The sequence below is a fragment of the Xyrauchen texanus genome, chromosome 17 (genome assembly GCF_025860055.1).
Source record: "Xyrauchen texanus isolate HMW12.3.18 chromosome 17, RBS_HiC_50CHRs, whole genome shotgun sequence".
NCBI lineage: Eukaryota > Metazoa > Chordata > Actinopteri > Cypriniformes > Catostomidae > Xyrauchen > Xyrauchen texanus.
Genome location: NC_068292.1, coordinates 27,465,950 through 27,490,056, shown reverse-complemented (window position 1 = coordinate 27,490,056; position 24,107 = coordinate 27,465,950). Strand labels below are relative to the sequence as shown.

The window sequence follows — 24,107 nt, the reverse complement described above, 5'->3', positions numbered from 1 at the left end:
GTGGAGGAGAGCATGAGTATGGTAAATGCAGACAAAGTAAAACCCCAAAATGCTGTAATTGTGGGGTGAGCACAGTGCAGCTTATGGAGGTTGTGAAGTAAGGAAAGATGCAATTAAGGTCCAAAACGTGAGAATGGAAGAAGGAATATCATATGCTGAAGCAATTAAAAAAGTAAAACAAACCACCAAAGTAAGCATAGTAGAGGAGGCCCCTGCTAGGGTACAACCACAATCAAGTAAGATGCCAACACCATGGAAAATAATTGAATTGATTGAAGACAAAGTTTCATTCATAGCTTTTGTGGCAGAAGTGGTGAATTGCTCAGCGTAGACTGAAAGTAGATCTGAAAGGATTAAGATAATCATTAGAGCTGCAGGAAAATATTTGGAATGGAAGAACATATCAATTGACATGATAAATGAAAGACTCGTGGTACAAGCAACAAACAGTCATACATCATGTGGGGGCTCATAATGGCTTTGGTAATCTTACTGTCACGATTCCCTTGTTGTCTGCCCCGTGTTTCACTTGTCTGTCTAAAAACTACACTTCCCATAATTCACTGCCCTCACTCAGTCACCTGCATGTCATTTAGTCGTTACTGTGTCTGTGTATTTAAACCCTGTTTGTTCCCCTATTCCTTGTCGATCGCTGAATGTTGATGTTCTGACTGTCCTGATGTTCGCTCTGCTGCCAGTCTTGTTATATTTATCCTGCCATGTTTATCCGTTCCGTGTTCCTTTGATGTCTCCCTGTTTTAGTTTCAGTTTCCCCTCGTGGATGTATCATTTGTTCCAGTTTTGTCTTAGTTTCACTTTTGTTCAATAAACCGCGTTTAGATCCCACTTCTTGTCTGCCCTCGTCTGCATTCATAACAGAACGATCGACCACAAATGGATCTAGCGGTTTTTCAGGCAAGCTGCCGCCTCCTGAATTTGAGGCAAGGAAGCCGCCCAGTGGAGGACCATGTTAGAGACTTCTTGGACCTAGCGAGTGCCACCGACTTCCCTGACTCCTCCTTGGTGGTGTTCTTCCGGGCTTACCTGACCGATTCGCTCAAGGAGCGGTTGCCACCGGCGACGTGTGGCTGGACGCTCCGTGATTTTGTGGAAGAGACGCTTCTGGCATGCGGCTCGCCGTTCACTGTGGGTGGGCCTCTCCTCCCACAGTGGTGACACTCCAGTCGTCCATGGCTCATCCTTTTTCGCCTGCCCCACCTGCCAGCAAGCCAACCCCCACGCCTGCCTTGGTCAGCGAGCCAGCGCCTGCAGCCTCGACCGTCCCAGAGCCAGCGCCTGCAGCCCCTACCGTCAGAGAGCCAGCGCCTGCAGCCTCGAGCGTCCCAGAGCCAGCGCCTGCAGCCTCGAGCATCCCAGAGCCAGCGCCTGCGGCCTCGAGCGTCCCAGAGCCTGTAGCCATGACCGTCCAAGAGCCAGCGCCTCCCAGGGCTCCGCCTCTCGAGCCTCCCAGGGCTCCGCCTCCCGAGCCACTCGAGCCTCCCAGGGCTCCGCCTCTCGAGCCACCCAGGGCTCCGCCTCCCGAGCCCTCCAGGACTCTGCTTCCAGAGCCTCCTGCGGCTCCGCCTCCCGAGCCTTCCAGGGCTCCGCCTCCCGAGCCTCCTGCGGCTCGACCTCCCGAGCCTCCTACGGCTCCGCCTCCAGAGCCCCCAGAGCCTCCCAGGGCTCCGCCTCTCGAGCCTCCCAGGGCTCCGCCTCTCGAGCCTCCTACGGCTCCGCCTCCAGAGCCTTCTAGGGCATCGCCTCTAGAGCCTCCTACAGCGCCACCTCCCTCGGCTCCGCCTCCAGAGCCTTCCAGGGCTCCACTTCCCGAGCCTCCTACGGCACCACCTCCCTTGGCTCCGCCTCCAGAGCCTTCCAGGGCTCCGCCTCCCGAGCCTCCTACGGCTCCACCTCCCTCGGCTCCGCCTCCCGAGCCACGGCTTTGCCTTCCACGGCTCCGCCACCCGAGCCTCCCTTGGCTCCGCCACCCGAGCCTCCCTCAGCTCCGCCTCCTGAGCCTCCCTCAGCTCCGCCTCCTGAGCCTCCCTCAGCTCCGCCTCCTCAGCCTCCCTCAGCTCCACCTCCTGAGCCTCCCACGTCTCCGCCCCCTGAGTCTCCAGAGCTTTCCATGGTTCCGCCTTCCTTGGCTCCGCCTCCTGAGCCTTCCTCGGCTCCGCCTCCTGAGCCTTCCTTGGCTCAGCCTCCAGAGCCTCCCTTCAGCTCCGCCTCCGGAGCCTCCAGAACCTCCCTCAGCTCCGTCTCCTGAGCCTCCCACAGCTCCGCCTCCTGAGCCTCCAGAGCCTCCTTCAGCTCCACCTCCTGAGCTTCCAGAACCTCCCTCAGCTCCGTCTCCAGAGCCTCCCTCAGCTCCGCCTCCTGAGCCTCCCACGACTCTGACTCCAGAGCCTTCTACGGTTCCACCTCCTGAGCCACCCATGGCTCTGCCACCTGGGTGTTCCACGGCTCCGCCCTCCATGGCTCCACCTACCTCGGCTCCGCCCTTGGAGTTCCCCATGGCTGTCCTGTGGCCGCCTCCCAGGCCTCCTGAACCTGTCCCTGCCCTGTGGCCGCCTCCCAGGCCCGACCTGTGGCCGCCTCCCAGGCCCCCTGAACCTGTCCCTGACCTTTGGCCGCCTCCCAGGCCTCCTGAACCTGTCCCTGCCCTGTGGCCGCCTCCCAGGCCACCTGACCCAGTCCCCGTCTTGTGCTCCCCTTGGACTGCCTTCTTGCCCTCTGTGCCCCCTTGGACTTCCTGTCTGCCCCGTGTGCCCCCTTGGACTCCCTGTCTGCCCCGTGTGCCCCCTTGGACTGCCTTCTTGCCCTCTGTGCCCCCTTGGACTTCCTGTCTGCCCCCTGTGGCCCCTTGCCCTCTGTGCCCCCTTGGACTCCCTGTCTGCCCCGTGTGCCCCCTTGGACTCCCTGTCTGCCCCGTGTGCCCCCTTGGACTGCCTTCTTGCCCTCTGTGCCCCCTTGGACTTCCTGTCTGCCCCCTGTGGCCCCTTGGACTGTTTGTCTGCCCCTTGTGCTCCCTTGGACTGTCTGTCTGCTTGCCCCTTGTGCCCTCTTTGGTCTGCCTGCCCCCCCTCACTCCTGGGACGATTTTTGTTTTTGGGTATTCCTTTTTTCATTTTTCTTCTTTCAGGAGCATCTGGAAGCCGCTCCTTAGAGGGGGGGTTATGTCACGATTCCCTTGTTGTCTGCCCCGTGTTTCACTTGTCTTTGTCTAAAAACTACACTTCCCATAATTCCCTGCCCCCATCACTGCCCTCACTCAGTCATTGTTCTCACCTGCATGTCATTTAGTTGTTACTGTGTCTGTGTATTTAAACCCTGTTTGTTCCCCTATTCCTTGTCGATCGCTGAATGTTGATGTTCTGACTGTTTTGATGTTTCCCTGTCCTGATGTTCGCTCTGCTGCCAGTCTTGTTATATTTATCCTGCCATGTTTATCCGTTCCGTGTTCCTTTGATGTCTCCCTGTTTTAGTTTCAGTTTCCCCTCGTGGATGTTTCATTTGTTCCAGTTTTGTCTTATTTTCACTTTTGTTCAATAAACCGTGTTTAGATCCCACTTCTTGTCTGCCCTCGTCTGCATTCATAACACTTACAGTGGAATGCAAGAAGTTTAATTACAAATTGGCAAGAATTTAAGCATTTTATAGAAAATTGTGATGTGTACCCAGATATTATTTGTGTTCAGGAAACGTGGCTTAATCCACAGTTACATTTTTTGATTAGTGGGTATGAGACAATTAGGAAAGATAGAAATAAAGGAAATGGTGGTGGAGTAGCAACTTTTATTAAACAAGGTATAGGGTTTAGGAAAATTGAGGATAATGAGTATGAGGCTGTGGTAGTGGAGGTATCGGAAGGAAATCAGAGTATTAGGGTAATACATTTTTATAATCCATGTGATAAGCTAACTAAGGATATGATGGAAAATATTAGAGGAATTGGGGACTTTAAAATGGTGTGGTGTGGGGATTTTAATGCACACAATACTTTATGGGGGAGTTTTAATACTGATTATAATGGATTGATCATAGAAGATATGCTGGACTGGGGAGAGCTAGTATGCATTAATGACGGAAGCTACACAAGAGTAAATCTTTCTATATGCAAATATTCTGTGTTAGATTTGACAATAGTATCAGAAAATTTAGCTTGTAGGTGTGATTGGAAAGTATTAAATGAAAGTACTATTGGTAGTGATCATTTTCCTGTGTGTAGTACAATTGGAGTAGACTTAGTAAAATCAGGTTTGGAAAGAATTTCTAGGTGGAATTTTAAATCAGGGGATTGGAAGTTGTACTTAGAGATATGTCATAATAAAATGGCTGAAATTAGTGAGGATGTTGAGGAAGATATAGATGTTTTAATTCAAAGATTAGTGAGGTTCTTAGGAGCACAGCAGAAGTAGTATTTGGTAGAAAGAAGGCATGTAGTAGGAGAAAAATTGTTCCGTGGTGGAATGAAGAATGCAATGCCGCAATTAAAGAAAGAAACAAATCGCTTAAAAAAGTAAAAAGATCTATTAGCTATGATGACTTTATTGTTTGTAAAAAAGCTCAGGCAATTGTGAGGAGGTTTATCAGGACAGCAAAAAGAAATTACTGGAGAGAGTATTGCAATAATATTGGGGGAAACATTGGAATCAACAAGATTTGGAATATGATTAGAAAGATGGGAGGAAAACAAAGAAATAATAGTATTCCGACGATATTTCATAATGAAGAAGCAGTTGTGTCTGATAGTAGGAAGGCAGAGATACTAGCACAAACATTTGTGAAAGTACATAGTAATGAAAATATATCAAATGACATGATGAAGTCAAGGGAACAGAGTATGAGGAAGAATCCACATATATTGGAAGCCAAGGAGTCAGCTGGAGATACATTGGACTATGAATTAACTTTGTATGAGTTAAAAAGAGCAATTGCAGGGACTAAACAAACTTCTCCAGGTAGGGATGAGATATGCTATGAAATGATTAAGCATTTATCAGATCTTTCATTAAATGTCATTTTAAATCTTTATAATAAGGTATGGAATTCAGGAAAGCTTCCGATGGAATGGAAACATGGAGTGAAACCCAGTAGCAAAACCAGGAAAAGATCATATGCAACCCATAAATTATGCCTATAGCTCTAACATCAAATATATGCAAGATTATGGAGCGTATGGTAATGAGCAGGCTGGTGTATATTATCGAGAGGAGGGATATTCTCTCCCCCTATCAAAGTGGCTTTAGAAAAGGGAGAAACACTATGGATTCTGTGCTGTGTTTGGAAGCTGACATAAGAAAGGCTCAGATTAATAAAGAAGTTTTGGTAGGTGTCTTTCTTGACGTTGAAAAGGCATATGATACTGTATGTTGTGGAAGGAGGGACTCTTAATTAAGCTGGATATGATGGGAATTAAAGGTAAAATGTATAACTGGGTTATGAACTTTCTGTTAAATAGAACTATTCAAGTTAGAGTGGGATGTGAGTATTCTCCGATTTATGAAATCGAGAATGGAACTCCTCAAGGAAGTGTCAGCAGCCCAATTTTGTTTAACTTAATGATAAATGACATTTTTTCTCAGAAAGAACCTGGGATTGGTAAATCTTTATATGCTGATGATGCTGCTATATGGAAAAGAGGTAGGAATGTTAAGTTTGTACAGGAAAAGTTTCAAAATGCTGTCAAATTGATAGAAAACTGGGGTAATAAATGGGGCTTTAGGCTCTCTATGGCAAAAACACAAGTAATTTGTTTTTCAAAAAAGAAGACGAACCCTAATATAAATATTAAAATGTATAGAGAAACATTGGAGCAGAAATCAGTTGTTAGGTTTTTAGGAGTGTGGATGGACTCAAAATTAAATTTCAGAGTACATATACAGAAAATAATAGATAAATGTAAAAAAGTGATAAATATAATGAGATGTCTAGCTGGAGCTGAATGGGGAGCATATTGGCAATCGCTCAAAAGTAATTATGTGGCATTAATTGGAGCAAATATAGATTATGGTAGCATGGTGTATAGTTCTGCTTCAAAAACTCAGCTTGATAGGATTGAGGCAATTCAGAATCAAGCTTTAAGGATATGTTGTGGAGCAATAAGTTCATCACCAGTGGCATCACTTAATGTTGAGATGGGTGTAATGCCACTGGGAATGAGAAGGATTAAGCTAAGAATGAGATACTGGGCAAACGTATAGGTCAATTGGAAAATCATCCAGTTAAGAATGTTTTAAGTGATTGTTGGTAATATAACTATAAAAAGCTAACAAGTTTTGGATGGTTTATAAATGAGGAGGCAAGAGAAATAATTAAAGATGTTAATATTGCCACTTGTGTGGTTCTGCCAGCAATTCCTCCTTGGTTTTTTCCAATACCTTCTATAGATATCCAGTTACATAAAGACAAACATAATGAGGAGAATATCCTGGATAGAGTAAAGGTACAAGATTACATAGATCATATATATTATAGTGCCATCCAGATATATACTGATGGCTCAAAAGATCCAGATTCTGGTTTATCATCTGCAGCAGTTATCATACCGCAAGTTAAAGTCAACATTTTGAAAAGAACTTCAGATCACATCTCAGTATTTACATCAGAATTAATAGCAATTATATTAGCATTACAGTGGGTCGAAGAAGTTCAGCCAATCAGATCAGTTATTTGCACTGACTCTTTATCTGCAATTGAAAGTATAGCAAGTGGTACTTCTATAGCTAGACAGGACTTAATTTTTGAAATATTACAAAGTCTTTTTAGAATTAGACAATTGAGAATCATTATTCAGTTCCCTTTCGAGAGGTCTCTCCTATTGCGTAAGTAGCTTACGCTATGGGAAAACTAGAGAAATATTGAAGTCTTTATGTAAAACGCATTGCAGCTGCACAGCAGACAGCAATGAGCGAGGCAGCTCGGTCATTGGCTGTGCTGCGGCAACTTGCTCGAACCAATGACGGGGCGACTCTGAACGCGTGACCAATGAGCGCGCTTCGCGCTCAGAGCCCGCCAAGATGGGCGTGGCTAAGGCTATATATTAGGCGCCCCGTCATGAGAGTTCTTTAGATTTAATCTCCTTCAGCAAAGACCTTCTCTTTGCTGGATCCTCTGGATTATTGGAGTCTTTTCGCCCGCCGTCGACAAGCCTACAGCAGGACTGCTACGAGGACGCCGGCGCCTTCAGCCGCCTTCAAAGCCTTCTGCTACGCCATCCGGCGCGCATCACCTTTGATATCCTTTTACTGAAAGCTACTTTGCAAGTGTTCGCCTCTGCGATGCTTTTGTCTTTTAGTGCAAGAGCAAATTCGAGGCGTTGTTTCAAATGCCTTCGACCTTGGCCGCCGGCCAAGCTGCGTCAGCGCTTCATTCCATGGCTGTTCTGCAAGTCTATCAGGCCAAACTTCTCCGCACCATGGACGAGTCTGGACCTGAACCTGAGGCTTTCAAGGACCTGTGCAGCGCCACTGATGTAGCCCTGCGAGCCACAAAGGCCACTGCCCAATCCAACGGCCGGGCCATGGCTAACCTGACTGTCCTTGAGCGCCATCTGTGGTTGACGCTAACAGAAATGAAGGACGCGGATAAGGCGCCATTCCTCGACGCGCCTATCGCTCCAAGCGGCCTGTTCGGACCGGCGGTAAGAGAGTTCGCTGAACGCTTCACTGAAGCTCGGAAGGATTCGCAGGCTATGCGTCACTTCCTGCCCAAGCGCTCCAGCTCGTCAAACCTGAAACGGACGCTCGACGCCGCTCGCGTTCCGCTAACCGAAAGCAGCTGCCTGAGCGACGGGGACCTCGGCCAAGATCGTGCTGAGCCTCGTAAGTCTTCCTAGCCATAGGAAGAAAAAGAGAGAGTGCGTGTCTCGCAAAAGCCGGACCACTCTCTCCAAAACGTGTAAAACATTACCCAGTCCCCTTACAGGCGGCTGGAAATGTCTGTACAGCAGTCAACGGGCCAGTCACAGAACTCGCTCACCTGCAATCAAACGCCGTTTTAACGGCAACACACAGACATCACAAAAAGAGTCATTTTCTGCCTGTGTCACTAAGGGGTCACGTGTCCACACTAAAGTGCGCATTCCCACATATCAATACTGTCCAAACAGTGCCGAATACTTCCCCAGCTCAAGCTGGACGCCCCATAAATGTAGATCGTGTGCCTATTGTCATGTATGCACCACTACACACAAGCACTGTTCCCACAGTTATAAACACTTCCCCAGTAAAAGCGGGAAATACTATAAAGGTAGCGCGCGTGCCTGCTGTCATGCATGCACCCCTACACACAAACACTGTATGCATGGCCAAAAAACTCCCCGCTAAGAGCGGGAAGCTTTATGAAAGTGGCGCGCGTGCCTATTACAATGTATGCACCCTCACCCGTAAACACTGTCTATACAGTTTCAAACATTTCTCCAGCTCATGCTGCGAGCATTACGGAGATAGCGCGCGTGCCTGTAATCTCACACGCACCCCTGCACTCGGCACTCAACAAAGCTGCTCAGCGCGCGCCCGCGCCTCTGAGAGCTGTAAGCTCAGTGTTAGCACAAGGCGATTCGCCGGCGGGGCCCATACGTCACTGCGACACGCCCCCAGCCAGCATTCAGCCCATATCTGTGCGAGCAAAAGCCTGGGAAAAAAACACGGTTACTCGCTTCAATTCGCTCGCAGACCACCCCGCTTTTCAGCGGTGGTCGAGACGAAAGTGAGGAAAGATGTTTCACATGTCCTACACACCGAGGTGCTCAAACTGATAGAGAAGGGCGCTATAGAAACTGTTCCTCCCTCTATGAGCGAGGCGGGTTTTTACAGCCGCTATTTTCTCGTCCCTAAAAAGGACGGTGGCCTCCGCCCCATCCTAGATCTCAGACATCTGAACAAAGCTTTAATGATTCGCTCGTTCAGAATGTTAACGACCAAACATCCTCAATATCCTCGCGCAAGTTCGCCCCGGGGATTGGTTTCTATCAGTGGATTTGAAAGACGCTTACTTTCACATTCCGATAGCGCCTCATCACAGGCCATTTCTGAGATTCGCTTTCGAGGGACAGTCATACCAGTACACAGTACTACCATTCGGCCTATCATTGGCCCCCATACATTCACGAAATGTATGGACGCAGCACTTTCCCCCCTGAGACAGCGGGGAGTGCGAATACTGAATTACCTCGACGATTGGCTAATCCTAGCACAATCAGAGAGTCAGTTAACGACGCACAGATCTTGGATGATCAGCCATCTAGAATGCCTGGGTCTGAGAATCAATTTTGCAAAGAGCGTGCTATCCCCCAGCCAGAATATCTCTTTTCTGGGAATAGTGCTAGACTCAGTGCAGATGACGGCGTGTCTCTCATCAGAGCGCGCGCTAGCTATTCGGCGCCTTGCAACATCATTCAGAGCGGGCGCGCGCGCCCGTCAAACAATTTCAAAGGATGCTCGGTCTCATGGCCTCGGCATCAGCTGTACTCCAGCTAGGATTGTTGCACATGTGTCCTCTCCAACGCTGGCTCAAGAGCCGTGTCCCCACTCACGCGTGGCGCTCGGGCCACTTTTTAATCAGAGCGAATCACGGCTGTATAAAAGCCCTGACGCCCTGGAAAGCCGTCGACTGGTATCAAACCGGCGTGAGTCTGGGCGTGAACACACGGAGAAAAATGATCATGACAGATGCCTCCAAAATAGGATGGGGGGCCCTCTACGAGGGCAGGCCTGTCTCCGGCTTTTGGTCAAACCCGGAAAAGCGCCTACACATAAACTGTCTGGAAATGAAAGCGGTCGCCTTGGCTCTCAGAGCCCTGCTTCCGTACCTGAAAAACGAACACGTCCTGGTCCGAACGGACAACATGACGGTAGTATCGTATATAAATCGCCAGGGTGGACTCAGGTCGAGCTCCCTGCACTCTATGGCCAGGGAGCTCATCTTATGGTCACAGCACAACCTGCGCTCGCTGAGAGCAGCGCATGTGCCAGGCGTCCTGAACCAGGGAGCGGACAGAGACAAAGTTCTCCCAGGAGAATGGTCTCTCCACCCCCTGACGGTTCAGTGGTTATGGCAAACCTTTGGCGAGGCAGAGGTCGACCTCTTCGCCTCCAGGGAAAATGCGCACTGCCCTCTTTTCTTCTCAAAGTGCACGGATGCGCTCGCCCAAGTCTGGCCGAGCCGCCTCTTGTAAGCTTTTCCCCCGATCGCGATGCTACCTCAGGTCATCAGTCGGATCAGGGAGGTGAAATATGCAGTGCTCCTGGTAGCCCCACTCTGGAAGAACCAGACGTGGTTTCCAGAACTGATACAGACGGAACAATTATTCGTATGCTTTGGCGGCCGCACTAAAGGTCTCGCAGTTTCAAAGCAAAGAATATCGCGCTGGCTAGTGGATGCTATAGCGCTGGCTTATGAAGCCAAGGGCCTTCAATGCCCCTTAGGCGTCAGAGCTCACTCTACGAGGAGCATGGCCTCCTCGTGGGCGTGGTCGAGTGGGATACCCATTGAAGATATTTGTGCGGCGGCAGGCTGGGCCTCGCCTTCAACATTTATCAGGTTTTATAACCTACAGGTCCCCTCATTGCATTCCAACATTCTATCAGCCTGACTGTAGTATGGACTGGAGTATGTATATGCTGAGTATTATCTCCTCCCTTATAAGGTCCGTCTCTGACTGACTTAGAGGGTCTTTTACGCATATCAGTAAATAGAAAAATCAGTACATAAGATATGTGCTTGTGTTTTTACAATGAGCGCCCCACCATGGGCCACCTTGGGGCAAAGGCGCTCTGTATTATCCCATTATATAGCTCGCCGTTGGCCGGCTCGTTGAATAATCACTTTGCTTTAAGGCTCAGGCATCTGCCTCTGGCTTTATAGAGCGAAGTCAGCACGCACGGCGTTTTGCATAGTGTTCCCATAGCGTAAGCTACTTACGCAATAGGAGAGACCTCTCGAAAGGGAACGACTCTGTTACTAACGTAACCTCGGTTCCCTGAGAGGAGGGAACGAGTATTGCGTAAGCTGCCGTGCTTGTGCTTGGTCAGTTCGCTTCAGTCGATTGATCCTAAAGAACTCTCATGACGGGGCGCCTAATATATAGCCTTAGCCACGCCCATCTTGGTGGGCTCTGAGCGCACGAGCGCGAAGCGCGCTCATTGGTCGCGCGTTCAGAGTCGCCCCGTTATTGGTTCGAGCAAGTTGCCGCAGCACAGCCAATGACCGAGCTGCCTCGCTCATTGCTGTCTGCTGTGCAGCTGCAATGCGTTTTACATAAAGACTTCAATATTTCTCGAGAAACTGAGTTTTCCCATAGCGTAAGCTACTTACGCAATATTCGTTCCCTCCTCTCAGGGAACCGAGGTTACGTTAGTAACCGAGTCGTTTCTTTGGATACCAGCACATATGGGGGTGGCAGGAAATGAAGAGGTGGATAGTTTAGCCAAACAGGCCATAAAATTTCAAGAAGTTGATATTAAAATTGCATTGAGTAAGACTGAGATAAAAAGTATAATAGCAAAGGAAATTAGGAAGAAATGGCAGAAAGAGTGGGATAGTGGAAATACGGGTCGACATTTATACAAAATTCAAGAAACAGTTGGTTTTGAAAGAAGAAATTTTGGAAACAGGAGGAAGGATGTTATAATTTCAAGAATGCGCATTGGCCATTGTCTACTAAATCAAAGTATGGTCAGGATTGGGAAACACCAGACAGGGTATTGTGACAAATGTAGTTCCAAAAATATGGAAACAGTACAACATGTATTATTAAAATGTGAGGCTTATGCAAGAGAAAGATTTAAATTATTTCAAGCATTAAGAAAAATGGAAATGGAAGTTTTGTCTATCCAAGCATTATTAGATAATGGCCCAAAGCAATTTAAAATATATGAAGAAGTATTTAATTTTTTAAAAGACACTCATTTAAGTAACAGGATTTAGGTCACTACTACCATAACGTTATCCACACTCCAATCCAGTAGGTGGCGGGAATGCACCATTAAAGTTTGGTTTGCCAACCGCCATTAAACTTGAAAGAAGAAGAAGAAGAAGAAGTGTGATGCCTTAGTCAGCGCTACAGGGAGACAGGAACGACAGCTGATCGTCCTCGCCGTGGCAGACCACGTGTAACAACACCTGCACAGGATCGGTACATCTGAATATTACACCTGTGTAACAGGTGTAACAGGTACAGGATGGCAACACGGAGCGTTACATCGAGGCCTGTACTCTGGGGCAGGGTCGATGTGGAGGGTCCATCATGGTCTGAGGCGGTGTGTCACAACATCATTGGACTGAGCTTGTTGTCATTGCAGGCAATCATAACTTTGCATAACCGGGAAGACACCCACCTCCCTCATGTGGAACAGTTCCTGCAGGCTCATCCTGACATAACCCTTCAGCATGACAATGCCACCAGCCATACTGCTCGTTCTGTGCATGATTTCCTGCAAGACTGGAATGACAGTGTTCTGCCATGGCCAGTGAAGAGCCCGGATCTCTCATTGAGCACCTCTGGGACCTGTTGGATCGGAGGGGGAGGGCTAGAGCCCCCCCCAGAAAGGCATTATCCCAAATCTGTTCGTCACATGTCTGTGAAACTGCTTCAGTTTATGTCTTCGTTTTGAATCTTTATATTCATATAAATATTTACACATGTCAAGTTTGCTGAAAATAAAAGCAGTTGAAAGTGAGAGTTTATTTTATGTATGTTTATATGTAGGCTATATTTATACTTTGTCTGTTGATTTTAGATTTATTTATATTGGTTTATAAAAATAAAATAAAAATCTAAAATCAACAGACTCAAAGAGTTTGCTTTGTGAACAGCACTTAATAATCTGGATTCTCATGTGTGCACCAAGATAAGTTTGTTTTCAGAATCATTGACACTTTTGAAGATGGTTGCTCCGTAGAAATGATCTACTTCAGTCTCTCTAAATTGGAATATTTCCATTTAACCTTTTTCAAATACAACACAATATTATACAGCGAGGCGTGTGGAAGGTATATTCGTAGGGGAAACAAATGCTCTCTATTTAAGGACAATCAATTGTTATTTTAAAAGAGAAGTAAAATATGCCAATGTTTTTCTGCACTGAAAACCTTAAGTTCATTGCACTCAGTGGAATTGAGGGAACGAGTTTAATCAAATGCGTAATGGGCTCTTCCAAAACTAGTATTTTAGTAATCGAGTATTTAAATTTAGTTAACTTTGTTTTCAAGTAGAGTGAACTTAACTATTTAAGTTGAGTTAACTATATTATATCCTTACTTATTGTATTGTATATAATTATTGTGTTGTGTAAGTATGTGTACATTTGATATGTAAATTGTGTTGTGTAAATATGTTGTTTATTGTAATTGGTATATGTCTCGTCACTGTCATGACTGCTATGTTGCTCGGAACTGCACACAAGAATTTCACCTACTGTTGCACTTGTGCATATGGTCGTGTGACAATAAAGTGATTTGATTTGATTTGATATGCAAGTATACTTAACTTGGATTTGAATTTAAAGAGTTGTTTCTACTGTTGTACATTGAATTGATTCAATTTTAATCAACAACAGCACAGCTCAAATAAATATCACTGATTCTAGGTCAATTATTAAATAATTCTTTACAGAAATGTATATATGCACTTCAGCTGCATATGCACAAAGAGACCTGAGATAGTGTGACCAGGGTCCAACTTGACCGAAGAGACACAGATCACCCTAATGGTGACATTACACCAAACATCTATTTGCAACAAAGCATAAATAATACAACAAAAGTGCTAAAACATCTATGAATTCTTAATAACAATTATTTCAATTCCCCAATCTGTTCCCTCTGACCAAGGAAGCATAATTCAAGCAGCAAGGGGTTGTGGTTATTCCCCATAGCCTCAATTTTGTTCTTAATAGTTTGAGTTAACACTTCTATTTAAGTCTATGGATTGGTAAGAAAAATAAGTTCAATTAACTTAATTATTACTTGAAATGTCAAGTTTTAGACTCATAACTCAAATATTTAAGACAACTTTATTTTTTACAGTAATGACAACTTTAGGGTTTACAGTGTGAGGTATTTCCCCCACCTTACAAGCACAGCAAGATAACAAGGCACATTCAAACATGCTTAAGATTTGATAAAGAACAAAATGAATGAAAGTCATTACTGTAGATCAAAATGCAGTAATTACAGAGGTGATGAAATGACAAAAATCCAACACCAATTCGTTCTGACAAAATGAATAAAACAGAATGAAATGTGATCAGAGTTTATTTAGATATAACAACCTTAGCCAAAGTTTTCAAAGAAGTTTACTGGTTTGTGGTGTTTCGTATTTGTCTTGCCTGTTCTCTGGCATTTACAAAACATTGTACTGTGAAAAATGTAATATGGCATTACAATTTCAATTGAGATCTGTTTCAATCAGAACAAAAATAATAAAAGGCACACAACAAGAGCATTGACTAAAACTTTAGACTTCTGCATCTCCTTCCAAACAGAAAGAGACTGATTTTAATTTGAGATTTATGAGATTTAATTTAAATTAATGAGATTTATTTTAATTACAGGGCATGGCAACAGGCAGAATCCTCAGAGGAGAGACACTGCACAGACTGTAGAAGAATGGAAAAACCTTCTCAGTGAAATGGGGTGTGAAGGTGTGATAGAGTGTTTTGCTGAGAGGGTCTGAGAACGACAGCTGTCCACTGTTCAAATTAAGTTGCACTCTGACATGCTTTGGTTTCATGCATCCATGGAGAGGGATGTATGACTCTAGAGGTGCCTTTAAACTGAGCACATCACCATCATACCCAATGCACCAGACTCCGGTTGGCAAGCCATTGACTCCTTTTCTCTGGACAGACTCTGTGGTGACACCCAACATCCAGAATGTGTTGTCTCCAACATCAACATCCCATGTGTGTGTTCCTGAGGTGTAACCCACCGAGCCCAAAACACAGGGACACCTATCAAATCTCTCCAGGTTATTGGGAAGCTGCTTTCTCTGCACATCCTCCATGTCATCATCCTCAAGCTCATCACTGTCCCTCACACTTGTCAGATCTTCAGACAGTATAAGCTGGGAGTTAGCAGTGTTGGGATCCAGCACAACAGGAGCTGAAAAAAAAAGAGTGAGACACAGAGAGGATATTACAAAGAACATATAACTGTAAAAAAAGAACATAAAACTGATATTTCTGGTAATAGATGCTGATTGTTCAGTACATGATATTGTAACAGCTATGATGTGAGACACCTGTTCACCTAGCTAAGTGTGTATCAAAATGCAGGACCCGTAGAGGGCCAAATATTAACCTTAGTTTACATGACAAGGACTATGTCTTCTAGCAAAAGAATGACACTTAATGAATGAGATTATAAAATATGTTTTAAAGAAAGTTTTCTATTAAAATCGTTTAGTCTTTACTACTTTTATTTCATGGTTACCAATTTATAAAAAGTTTATAAAAAAAGGCAGTCAAGGCCTTATTGTCATATTTAAGACTGGTGCATCACTCATGCATGTCAATGGGTTTTACAAATAAAATAGCATTCCTTTCCCACACATTCTAACCTCATTCACACTGGGCTTTGATCCCGGGAAATTCCTGTAATAATCTGTATTATGTAATAATAATAAGGACTTCTAAGCAATCAATTAATGATGTTTAAATCTACACCATTATAGTCAAGTATCAAGTAACCAATTACTGTATTTGTCTTCAGCTCCACTAAGAAAACCTTTCTTTTTCTCATGAACAAGTACTTAAATAGTTTATTAATTTACTTACAGTAATTGATAGACTCTCTGATTTTTGTCCACACATTGAACCTTAAGTTGCCCAAGTACTTTGCAGTATCAATCAGCTCTCCTTCAACCGTTTCTACATCCCGGAGTGTGTCCTGGGCTCTGGAAATAGATTAAGAGGTTAGCACTGCTGCTTGATTTTTACACTGCAAAAGAGGAAGATGAGAAAGCTAGCTCACCTGTCCAATGTGTTCTTGAAGTACTATTGAAAATGTAGAATATATAACAAGTTAGTAAAGATTTCACAGCATTGATTAAATAGTTCACTGTAATAAATGACGCGCTTAAAGTTGTAATATGTAGATGTTTTTCTGGGTGACGTGAACTTAAAAAGAAAAAAGCCTTTACTTTTTTCTTTAAAGTTGTTGTCTTACTGTACCTTTTAAATTCATGCAGTGGTAGTGAGGGGAAAACAAAGAGAAAGAAGGGCAGAAAGAAAGCAGTGATAAGACAGAAGAAATAAGGATTAAGGACTAACCTGAAGGAATCTGACGTCCCCACACTCTAATTCTTTTCTTATGCTTCTAATGGTGTTTGAGAGGCTTAATATATCTTGAGTCATCTTCTGAAGTTTTCTTTCATCTTTCATGCGCTGTGTTTTCTGCTCATTTTCGTTACTTAGTTGAGCAAGCATGGTTGCTTCTTCATCATACAAAAGCTGGTGAAGGTGTTTAAACTCATTCTTGATGATGTTTTCTGTATGCCTGGATTGGAACTGGAACAACACAAAGCACATACATATATTTATTGAAATATTTGATGCCATATCAGCAGCAATGGCTATATTCATGGCAAAGATGACAATGTTCAAATTAAACAATGTTCACAATAGTTTGACAGATACAAAAATCCACATATATAACAATAATAACAGTAGTAGTAACAATTATATAGAGTTTTTCAGTTTAATATGTGATAGGAATTTTCCCTGGAGAGACCTTAATGAAAATGTCCATCAAAATATTTTCTGAATAAAAGCGTTGTCTAATATCATTTAGATATGGACATTCTATCAAAATATGATTTTTCTTACATAGATCACAAAACGGTTTCTCTTCCCCTTTCAATAAGTATGAATGAGTGAGTGATTCTTGAGTGACCAATTTGACATCTCGTATATACAACCTGGTCATACCTATTTTCAAAGAGAAAATAATAAACTCCTTGATTTAGTACTGTGTTCACTTCAAGTAGTTTGTTATATATATACATTCATTCCATTCGCCACTTGTTGTGAATGTACATATTCAATATGGGTTTAACATCAGATGCTGATATATTACATTCTGTCATGTCCAACTGAAGTGCTTCCTTAGCCACTTTATCTGCCTGTTCATTGCCAACTAATCCCATATGGCCGGTTATCCAACAAAAGACAATATTGAAATCTTGTTTTTTAAAGAGTCCACTTTTCCTATTATGCTAATAGATGTAGTGTGTTCCGTTTTCAGAGCTTATGGTGCTTGCAGGCAGGATTCAGAATCTGTACAAATTAGAAAGTGACATTGTTGTTCCTTTAATGCACAAGCTTCTGCAGTGAAAATGTATCTTTGTCCAGGAATACACTTGCCAAAACGTTTTGGGACAATCACTACTGCTTCAGATACACGATTGTCTGACTTCTTAGAATACTGAGCCAGGTTCATCACGATAGTTGTTTTTTTAACATTTCAGGGCGGTATAGGGCACAGATGTGTCAATGTTAGGATTTCCAGATTAATGTCCATGTTCTCCAAGTGTGGTTTTGTGTGAATTCCAAATGGACTGATGTACCTGGGTCTGGCTTCATACAGGTGTGAATGTTGAGGATGAAAGTCTGTCAGATATGCTGGGTTACTACTTTCATTAGCTTTTAGTTTAACTGCATAGTTAAAGGCCAATTTCAGCCTTCTGTTATATAGTGATGGTTCACTTGCTTCTATATACAAGCTTTAGATTGGAGAGGTCCTAAATGCTCCTAGTGCAAGTCTCAATCCTGTATGATGTACTGCATCCAACATTTTAATACATTACTTCCTGGCAGATCCATAAACTGCACTGCCATAGCCCATTTTTGATTCTTAACAGTACTTCACAATCTGCACCCCATTTGATCCTTGCTAGCAATTTTTATTATATCCATTACTTTGAAGCATATATTCCGCAGCATTTTGGTATAAGGGATGAAGGATAGTTTATTATAAAAAGTAAGTCCTAGGAATTTTGACTTCTTTATGACTTTTATAGGTTCCCTTTCCAAAAAGAGTTCTGGCTCGAGGTGCACAGATCGCAAAATACAAAAATGCATACATACAGTTTTTAATTTAGAAAATTTAAATCAATTTTGTACTGACCAGTCATACATTTTATTTATACATATTTGTATTTGTTTCTCAATTACGTTCATATTTTTGCCTTTATACCAAATGCACACATCATCTACATATAGGCTACGGAATATATTTGGTCCCATAACACTTACAATCCCGTTCATTTTAATGCTAAAAAGAGTTGCTGAAAGTATACTTCCTTGGGGCACTCCTGATTCTTGTACATGCAATTCAGATACCATACCTACACGTAATATCATAAGCTTTTCTAAATAGAAATACTGCAATTACATGTTCTTTTTTAATAAAACCATCTCGCACAAAAGACTCTAATGTACACTAATCTTATAAGGTGATCAAGAGTACTTTTCCCTCGTCTAAATCCATATTGATATTTACTGATCTTTTGGTCTTTTTCCAAAATCCACACCAGCTGATCATTGATCATTTGTTCCATGGTTTTGCATAGGCAGCTGGTTAAGGCTATTGGGCGATAATTGTTTGGGTCAGTATGGTCTTTTCCTGGTTTAGGTATTGATTTAAAGGTTGCTTCTTTCCAGTTAGCTGGTATTTCTCCTGATTTCCAAATGCTATTGAGTACGTTCAGTAGGGTCAATAGTATATTTTGGGGTAGATGTTTCAGGATCTGATAGTGAATTGTATCAGGTCCAACTGCAGTGTTGCTGGAGTTTTTAATAGCTTTCAGAAGTTCTTCCATTGTAAAAGGCTGATTATACAGTTCAGTGTTATCCGAAGAGAAATTACGTTTTTCCTGTTCCTCTTTTATTTGTATTTCTTTAAATCTGGGAAGGCTGTTTTCTAGTGATTAATTTCTCTAGAATGTCTCTGCCAGTTTATTAGAAATATCCTGTTTTGATGATAATAAAGTATCAGGATTTTTTATATGTTGTATTTGTAGTCCTCCTTCCTTATTTTTCATCTTTCATATCATATCCCATACTTTCTTTGTTGGTTTCTGTGACGATAAACTTGATACATATTTTTTCCAACTCAGTCTCTTTGTTTCATTAATAATTCTTCGTGATTGTGCTCTATACATTTTCAGTTGTTGGATGTTTATTAAAGGTTCTTTCTGCCTTCTTCTGAACAGCAATAGCCTTTTTACAGTCTTCATTGAACCATAGGTTTCTCAGATGACAAGACTTTGTTGATGTTTTTGGCACAGTTTTTTCTGCTATTTCAATCAGTATATCAGTGAATTTCTTTATTGGATCTTGATATTCTTGCCAGTCTATGTTGAACTTCTCATAACAGTTTTAGGAAATTATACCAATTAGCTTTTTTCATTTGCCATCTAGAAGTGTCTTGTTGTATATCTTCTTAAGTAGATGTTATAATCAGTGGGTAATGATCACTTCCACACAGACCCTTCCATACTTGCCATGAAAAGTAAATTATTACTTCAGGTTCACACAAAGTTAAATCAATAGCGTAGTATGTTCCATATCCTGGAACCATCATTTAGTAAGCAAATCATTATTGTCTATGAACTCTGTTCTCCTTTGGGATTTGTATGTTTACCTCCCCATAATGTGCTGTGGCTATTAAAGTCATCCATTAATATATATGGTGATGATAACTGTTCTACAGTTTTGTTTAGTTCTTGTGTCATCAACGAGGCATCAGGGGGTATATAAATAGAGCACATAGTTATGGTTTTATGAAGAGTTAGATGTAGTTAGATGTACAAACCGCTTGCAGGTTTGTATTTACTGGTATGTGGCTGTGGATTATGTCATGTTTTACTAATATAGCTGATCCACCAGATGAACATTGTATATTGTTTGCCAAAAGTGTTACAGATATTATAATTTTTCAGTGTCAGTTGTCTGTCTACTGTTAGATGGGTTTCCTGGAGGCAGAAGGCATGGGATTCAAAATAGGTGCTAGTTGCTGTTCTGAAAAGTTTGCCATAAATCCTCGACAGTTCCACTGAATTATATGATTCCTCATTTTCAAGTATGCAAGACAAGTATCTGCCCTTTACCTTTGCATTTTGTAGACAAGCTTCGACTTCGGGAATTTGTAGTCTCTGTCATTTCAAAATCATTATTCTTTAAACATTCCGTTTTTTGTCTTTTTCTTTCTTGATTCGCTTTTGTTGACTGAGTTTTTGTATTTTGTTGTATCTTTTTCCCTCTCGAGGACTGGTTGTGCTAATTTGATGATCTTTCGTCTTACTTGGCTTGGGTTTGCTTTGTCATTATTTGACTTTGTGTTCCTTGATTCTTCTTTTTGATTGGGTCAGAAGATCTATTGCTGACATTTTGTGGTTTCTCACTGTTCACCCAGCTCAAATCAGTCTGGCAATCAGTGGTGCTCATGGTTGGTTTCACCACAGAAGCATATGTTTTCCTCAGGTTAAAGGATGGGGTCTCCTCAACATAGCTGATCCTTTCAACACATTTTATTCTTTGAATTTCTTTTTATTTTATCCAAATCGGACATTCTTTTGTTGAGGCAGGGTGATTAGCTGAATAGTTGCTACATTTTGGCAGTCTTGAACACCCTGGTTCATGTCCTTCTTCTCCACAGTTGCAGAAGATGTTTGACAGAAATGTTTGAAAGTTGTAGCATCTCAATGGGTTTGGGATAAAAATATTGACTGGTACACTCACATATCCTATTGGATCCTTTCCGGAGGTTGGGATTTATTAAAAGTTATAATGTATAATGTCTTAATTATTAGGGCCCAAGCACTGAAAGTGTGAGGACCTATTGTTCTTCTAAAGATTATTAAGGCCCAAGCACTGAAAGTATCAGTAGCAGTATCTTAATCGCTCTCAGGTGTGGGGTAACCAGGTGAGCTGATTGTTAATGTGCAGTGCCGGCACTCAGTGTGTTTCCTTCCTATATAAATCGAGTGTTTCATGGCTAGGATGTGCGATGGGTGTTCGTGAGCTGTGCCATCTTGGTCACCGATGCTCTCGTGCAAATTCCCGCTGCTGGAGTGGAGAGATTGTGTTCGTCGCTGTCTGAACTTCGGAGGTCGCTGGGTTTATTTAATTTTTCAAATATAGAGCGGTCAATAAATGTGTCTGTGTTTCCGCTACTCTCGTCTCCCCTCATCTTTTATTGCATTTTATTTTTAAAGTGTAACACCCATCCACTGATATACAGAAGCCATCTTGGATTATTACAATAACACTTTATATTTGGGTGAATTAGAAACCAGAACCTCTAAAAATTGATGCAAATAGTACCCACTAGACCAATCAGTCATGTTCTTGATTGAATTGCTGATATATCTACTAACAAAATCCCAAAACTAATAGTGGCAGATGTAGAGATTCAATTACCATATAATGTGAAATATGTTGAATAGCGGAAGAGAAGCTATTACTGTCTGAGGCAATTCTCTCGGGAGCGGCAAAAGCGACCCCCTCTCCCTTTACATGGAAATCAGTCTACAGGATTTAATAGGCAACCTAGGAAGTCCGAGAAGGGCTAGTTTTTTAAGTTGTGTTACAAGCAGTTCACACATTGGCAAAAAAAAAAAAAAGGTGAATATTACATGAAAACTGTTACATATTGCACCTTTAAATTATTTATTTTTTTAAGCCAAACTATTTATTTTGCCATATGTGAAAATGGCTGTGTTTCTGCCATATGTGAACCTTGATGATTCTGTAGGTACAGTTTGTTGAATAATAATAATAATAATAATAATAATAATAATAATACATTTCCATACATACTACATCCACCACCATGTTGTCTTTTGACCTGGGTTGTAGTTGTACTACAACAGCAAAAACAAGAAAGATAGCTGAAGGCACAAAAAGCATGCGTAGGCCTACAGTCCCAAGCCATTCACTAGCGACTACACTGAGCAGGGACCAGGGCAGGGATACATTTTATGGGTGACCCCCTGGGGTGTCTGAGGTGTCATACTCACTCACCTGAATGTGCTCAGCCTTTTGATCACAGTCAAATCTGGCATCTTTGATCATCTTTATTTTTCTTGTCAAGAATTTAAGTTCACTCCGAAGAACTCCCTGAAATGAGGACAATATGAGTCGATTAAACCATTAAATATGAAAAAAATCAGATGTGGCCATTAAGATCACAAACTTTACACTAGCATACCTTACGTTCCTCGGCGGCCTCGCTGATGGGATGGCACGTATGAGTTATGTGCTGTACTGAGTCTTGACAAGTCACACACACGAGCAGTTGATCATCCTCGCAGAACAGACTCAGTTTCTCCCGGTGAACTTCACACAGCTCCTCTAAAGGTCCCTTGTGATGCAGGAAAGTTTCACATAAGCTTCTCAGAGCCAAGTTAACGGGAGGATTTCTGGTACACCTTTTTCTGCACAGCGGACATTCTCTCGAACCCTTGGTCCTCCAGTACTGTTTAACGCAGTCTCCGCACACACTGTGACCACACTGCAGCAGCACAGGGTTTTTAAAAATGTCATAACAAACAGGACATGTGAAATCATCGTCAGAAAACTGACGTTTCGACGCCATTTCACCCACTGCCGAGCTCAAAACGCATATATGATGCGAGTTACTGTAACTCATACAAAAACCACCTACAAATTTCAGGGCGGCTCTGTCGGTCTTAGTTTTAGTTTTGTTTTCTATTTAAATGTGAAAGATGTGCGTGGAGTTGTGCAGGAGCTATTTTAATGAGCTTCTCTTAAAGGGATAGTTCACCCAAAATTACTCTCATCATTTACTCACTCTCATGCCATCCCAGGTGTGTATGACTTTCTTTCTTCTGCTGAACCCAAATTAAGATTTTTAGAAGATTATTTCAGCTCTATTAGTCCATACGATGCAAGTGAATGGTGGCCAGACCTTTAAATATCCAAAAATCTTTCTGAAGCAAAATGATAGGTGAGAAACAGATCAATAGTTATAGGAATAATTCACCCAAAAATGAAAAATTGCTGATAAATTATTCACCCCCAGGCCATCCAAGATGTATATGATCTTCTTACTTAATCAGAACAGGATTTAAGATTTTGTTTGGAAAATATCTTAGGTTTCATCCAATGCAAGTGAATGGACACCAGTATTTGACGGTCCAAAAAGCATATTTAGGCAGCATCAATGTAATCTACACGCTCCAGTCGATTAAGTAATGTCATATGAAGTTAATAGAAGTAAATCGAATATCGGTCGGCCTTTCACCGATGTATCGTATCGCTGTATATGTTTACTGATATGCGTAGATATGAAAACTTTTTTTCAGAACATATAATGCAGAAAACAATGCTAAATAATTGGTGTCATTATGTAGTTTGTCCAGCAGAGCGTGCTCCGACTCCAATGTTAACAGAGCTGAGCTGACTCTGCAGACAGGGTGGAGTTAAGTAGTGCGGAATTGAGCAGTGTCTTTGCGGTAAGTTGCTAATTAGTTTGTTAAAATCCATATTGGAAAGTTAATAAACAATGACCCCACCCTTTTCAATATAACTAATATAATGTTAACCCTGTCCCTGACAACCATGTCACTCATGTCTGTTTGCTGTTAGCCAGCTATAGTTTGTCAGTGCTGTAAGTAATGTAGCTGATTGAAAGGTAAACATCAGAGCATCTTTTTGCAGCTCAACAGACAACAGAGTGGTGGTGGATTGTGTCCACAAAGTGACATTCAACTGATCACAATGTATAGTCAGAACATTAATAACATGAAAAATTACTATTATAATTTGAAAAAAAAAAAATTCTGAACTTCTTAAACTACTTCAGAGTTCTCATCAAAAAAATTCTCCACATGCAGCAATGACAGATTTGCAGATCCTTGGCATTCTAGCTGTCAGTTTGTCCAGATACTCAGTGACGTGCCATGGACAAGGAGCTTCTTCATGTCCTCACAAGGGTGGTTGAAGAGCTCGGTCTTGTGTGGTACCCTCCAAAAGAGCCAGAAAAGTCTTGCCTGGATGAATGGTTTTTGCAAACCGGCCAATGTCAACAGACCGCAGTTCAGAAGAGCACACCATTCTTCCCTGATGTTCAAGCGGAGC

At 42.6% G+C, this 24,107-nt stretch overlaps 1 protein-coding gene across 1 annotated transcript; it reads right to left on the bottom strand.

Moving 5' to 3' along the window:
• Window positions 1-14,307: 14,307 nt before the first annotated feature.
• On the bottom strand, window positions 14,308-22,602 carry trim35-40 (tripartite motif containing 35-40). Its single transcript, XM_052146514.1, has 6 exons — window positions 22,216-22,602; window positions 22,029-22,124; window positions 16,275-16,511; window positions 15,976-15,998; window positions 15,780-15,898; window positions 14,308-15,105 (listed from the first exon to the last, which is right to left on the bottom strand). The coding sequence occupies exons 1-6, from the start codon at window positions 22,600-22,602 to the stop codon at window positions 14,546-14,548; spliced, it is 1,422 nt and encodes a 473-aa protein (XP_052002474.1). The 3' UTR covers window positions 14,308-14,545.
• Window positions 22,603-24,107: the final 1,505 nt, after the last annotated feature.

Excerpts from the sequence above, each read along its gene's own strand:
- trim35-40 (XM_052146514.1), bottom strand. The coding sequence starts at position 22,602 with ATGGCGTCGAAACGTCAGTTTTCTGACGATGATTTCACATGTCCTGTT. Across the intron at positions 15,999-16,274 it reads GGGACGTCAGATTCCTTCAG|TACTTCAAGAACACATTGGA; the intron begins GTTAGTCCTTAA and ends CATTTTCAATAG. Across the intron at positions 15,899-15,975 it reads TTCAAGAACACATTGGACAG|AGCCCAGGACACACTCCGGG; the intron begins GTGAGCTAGCTT and ends ATCTATTTCCAG.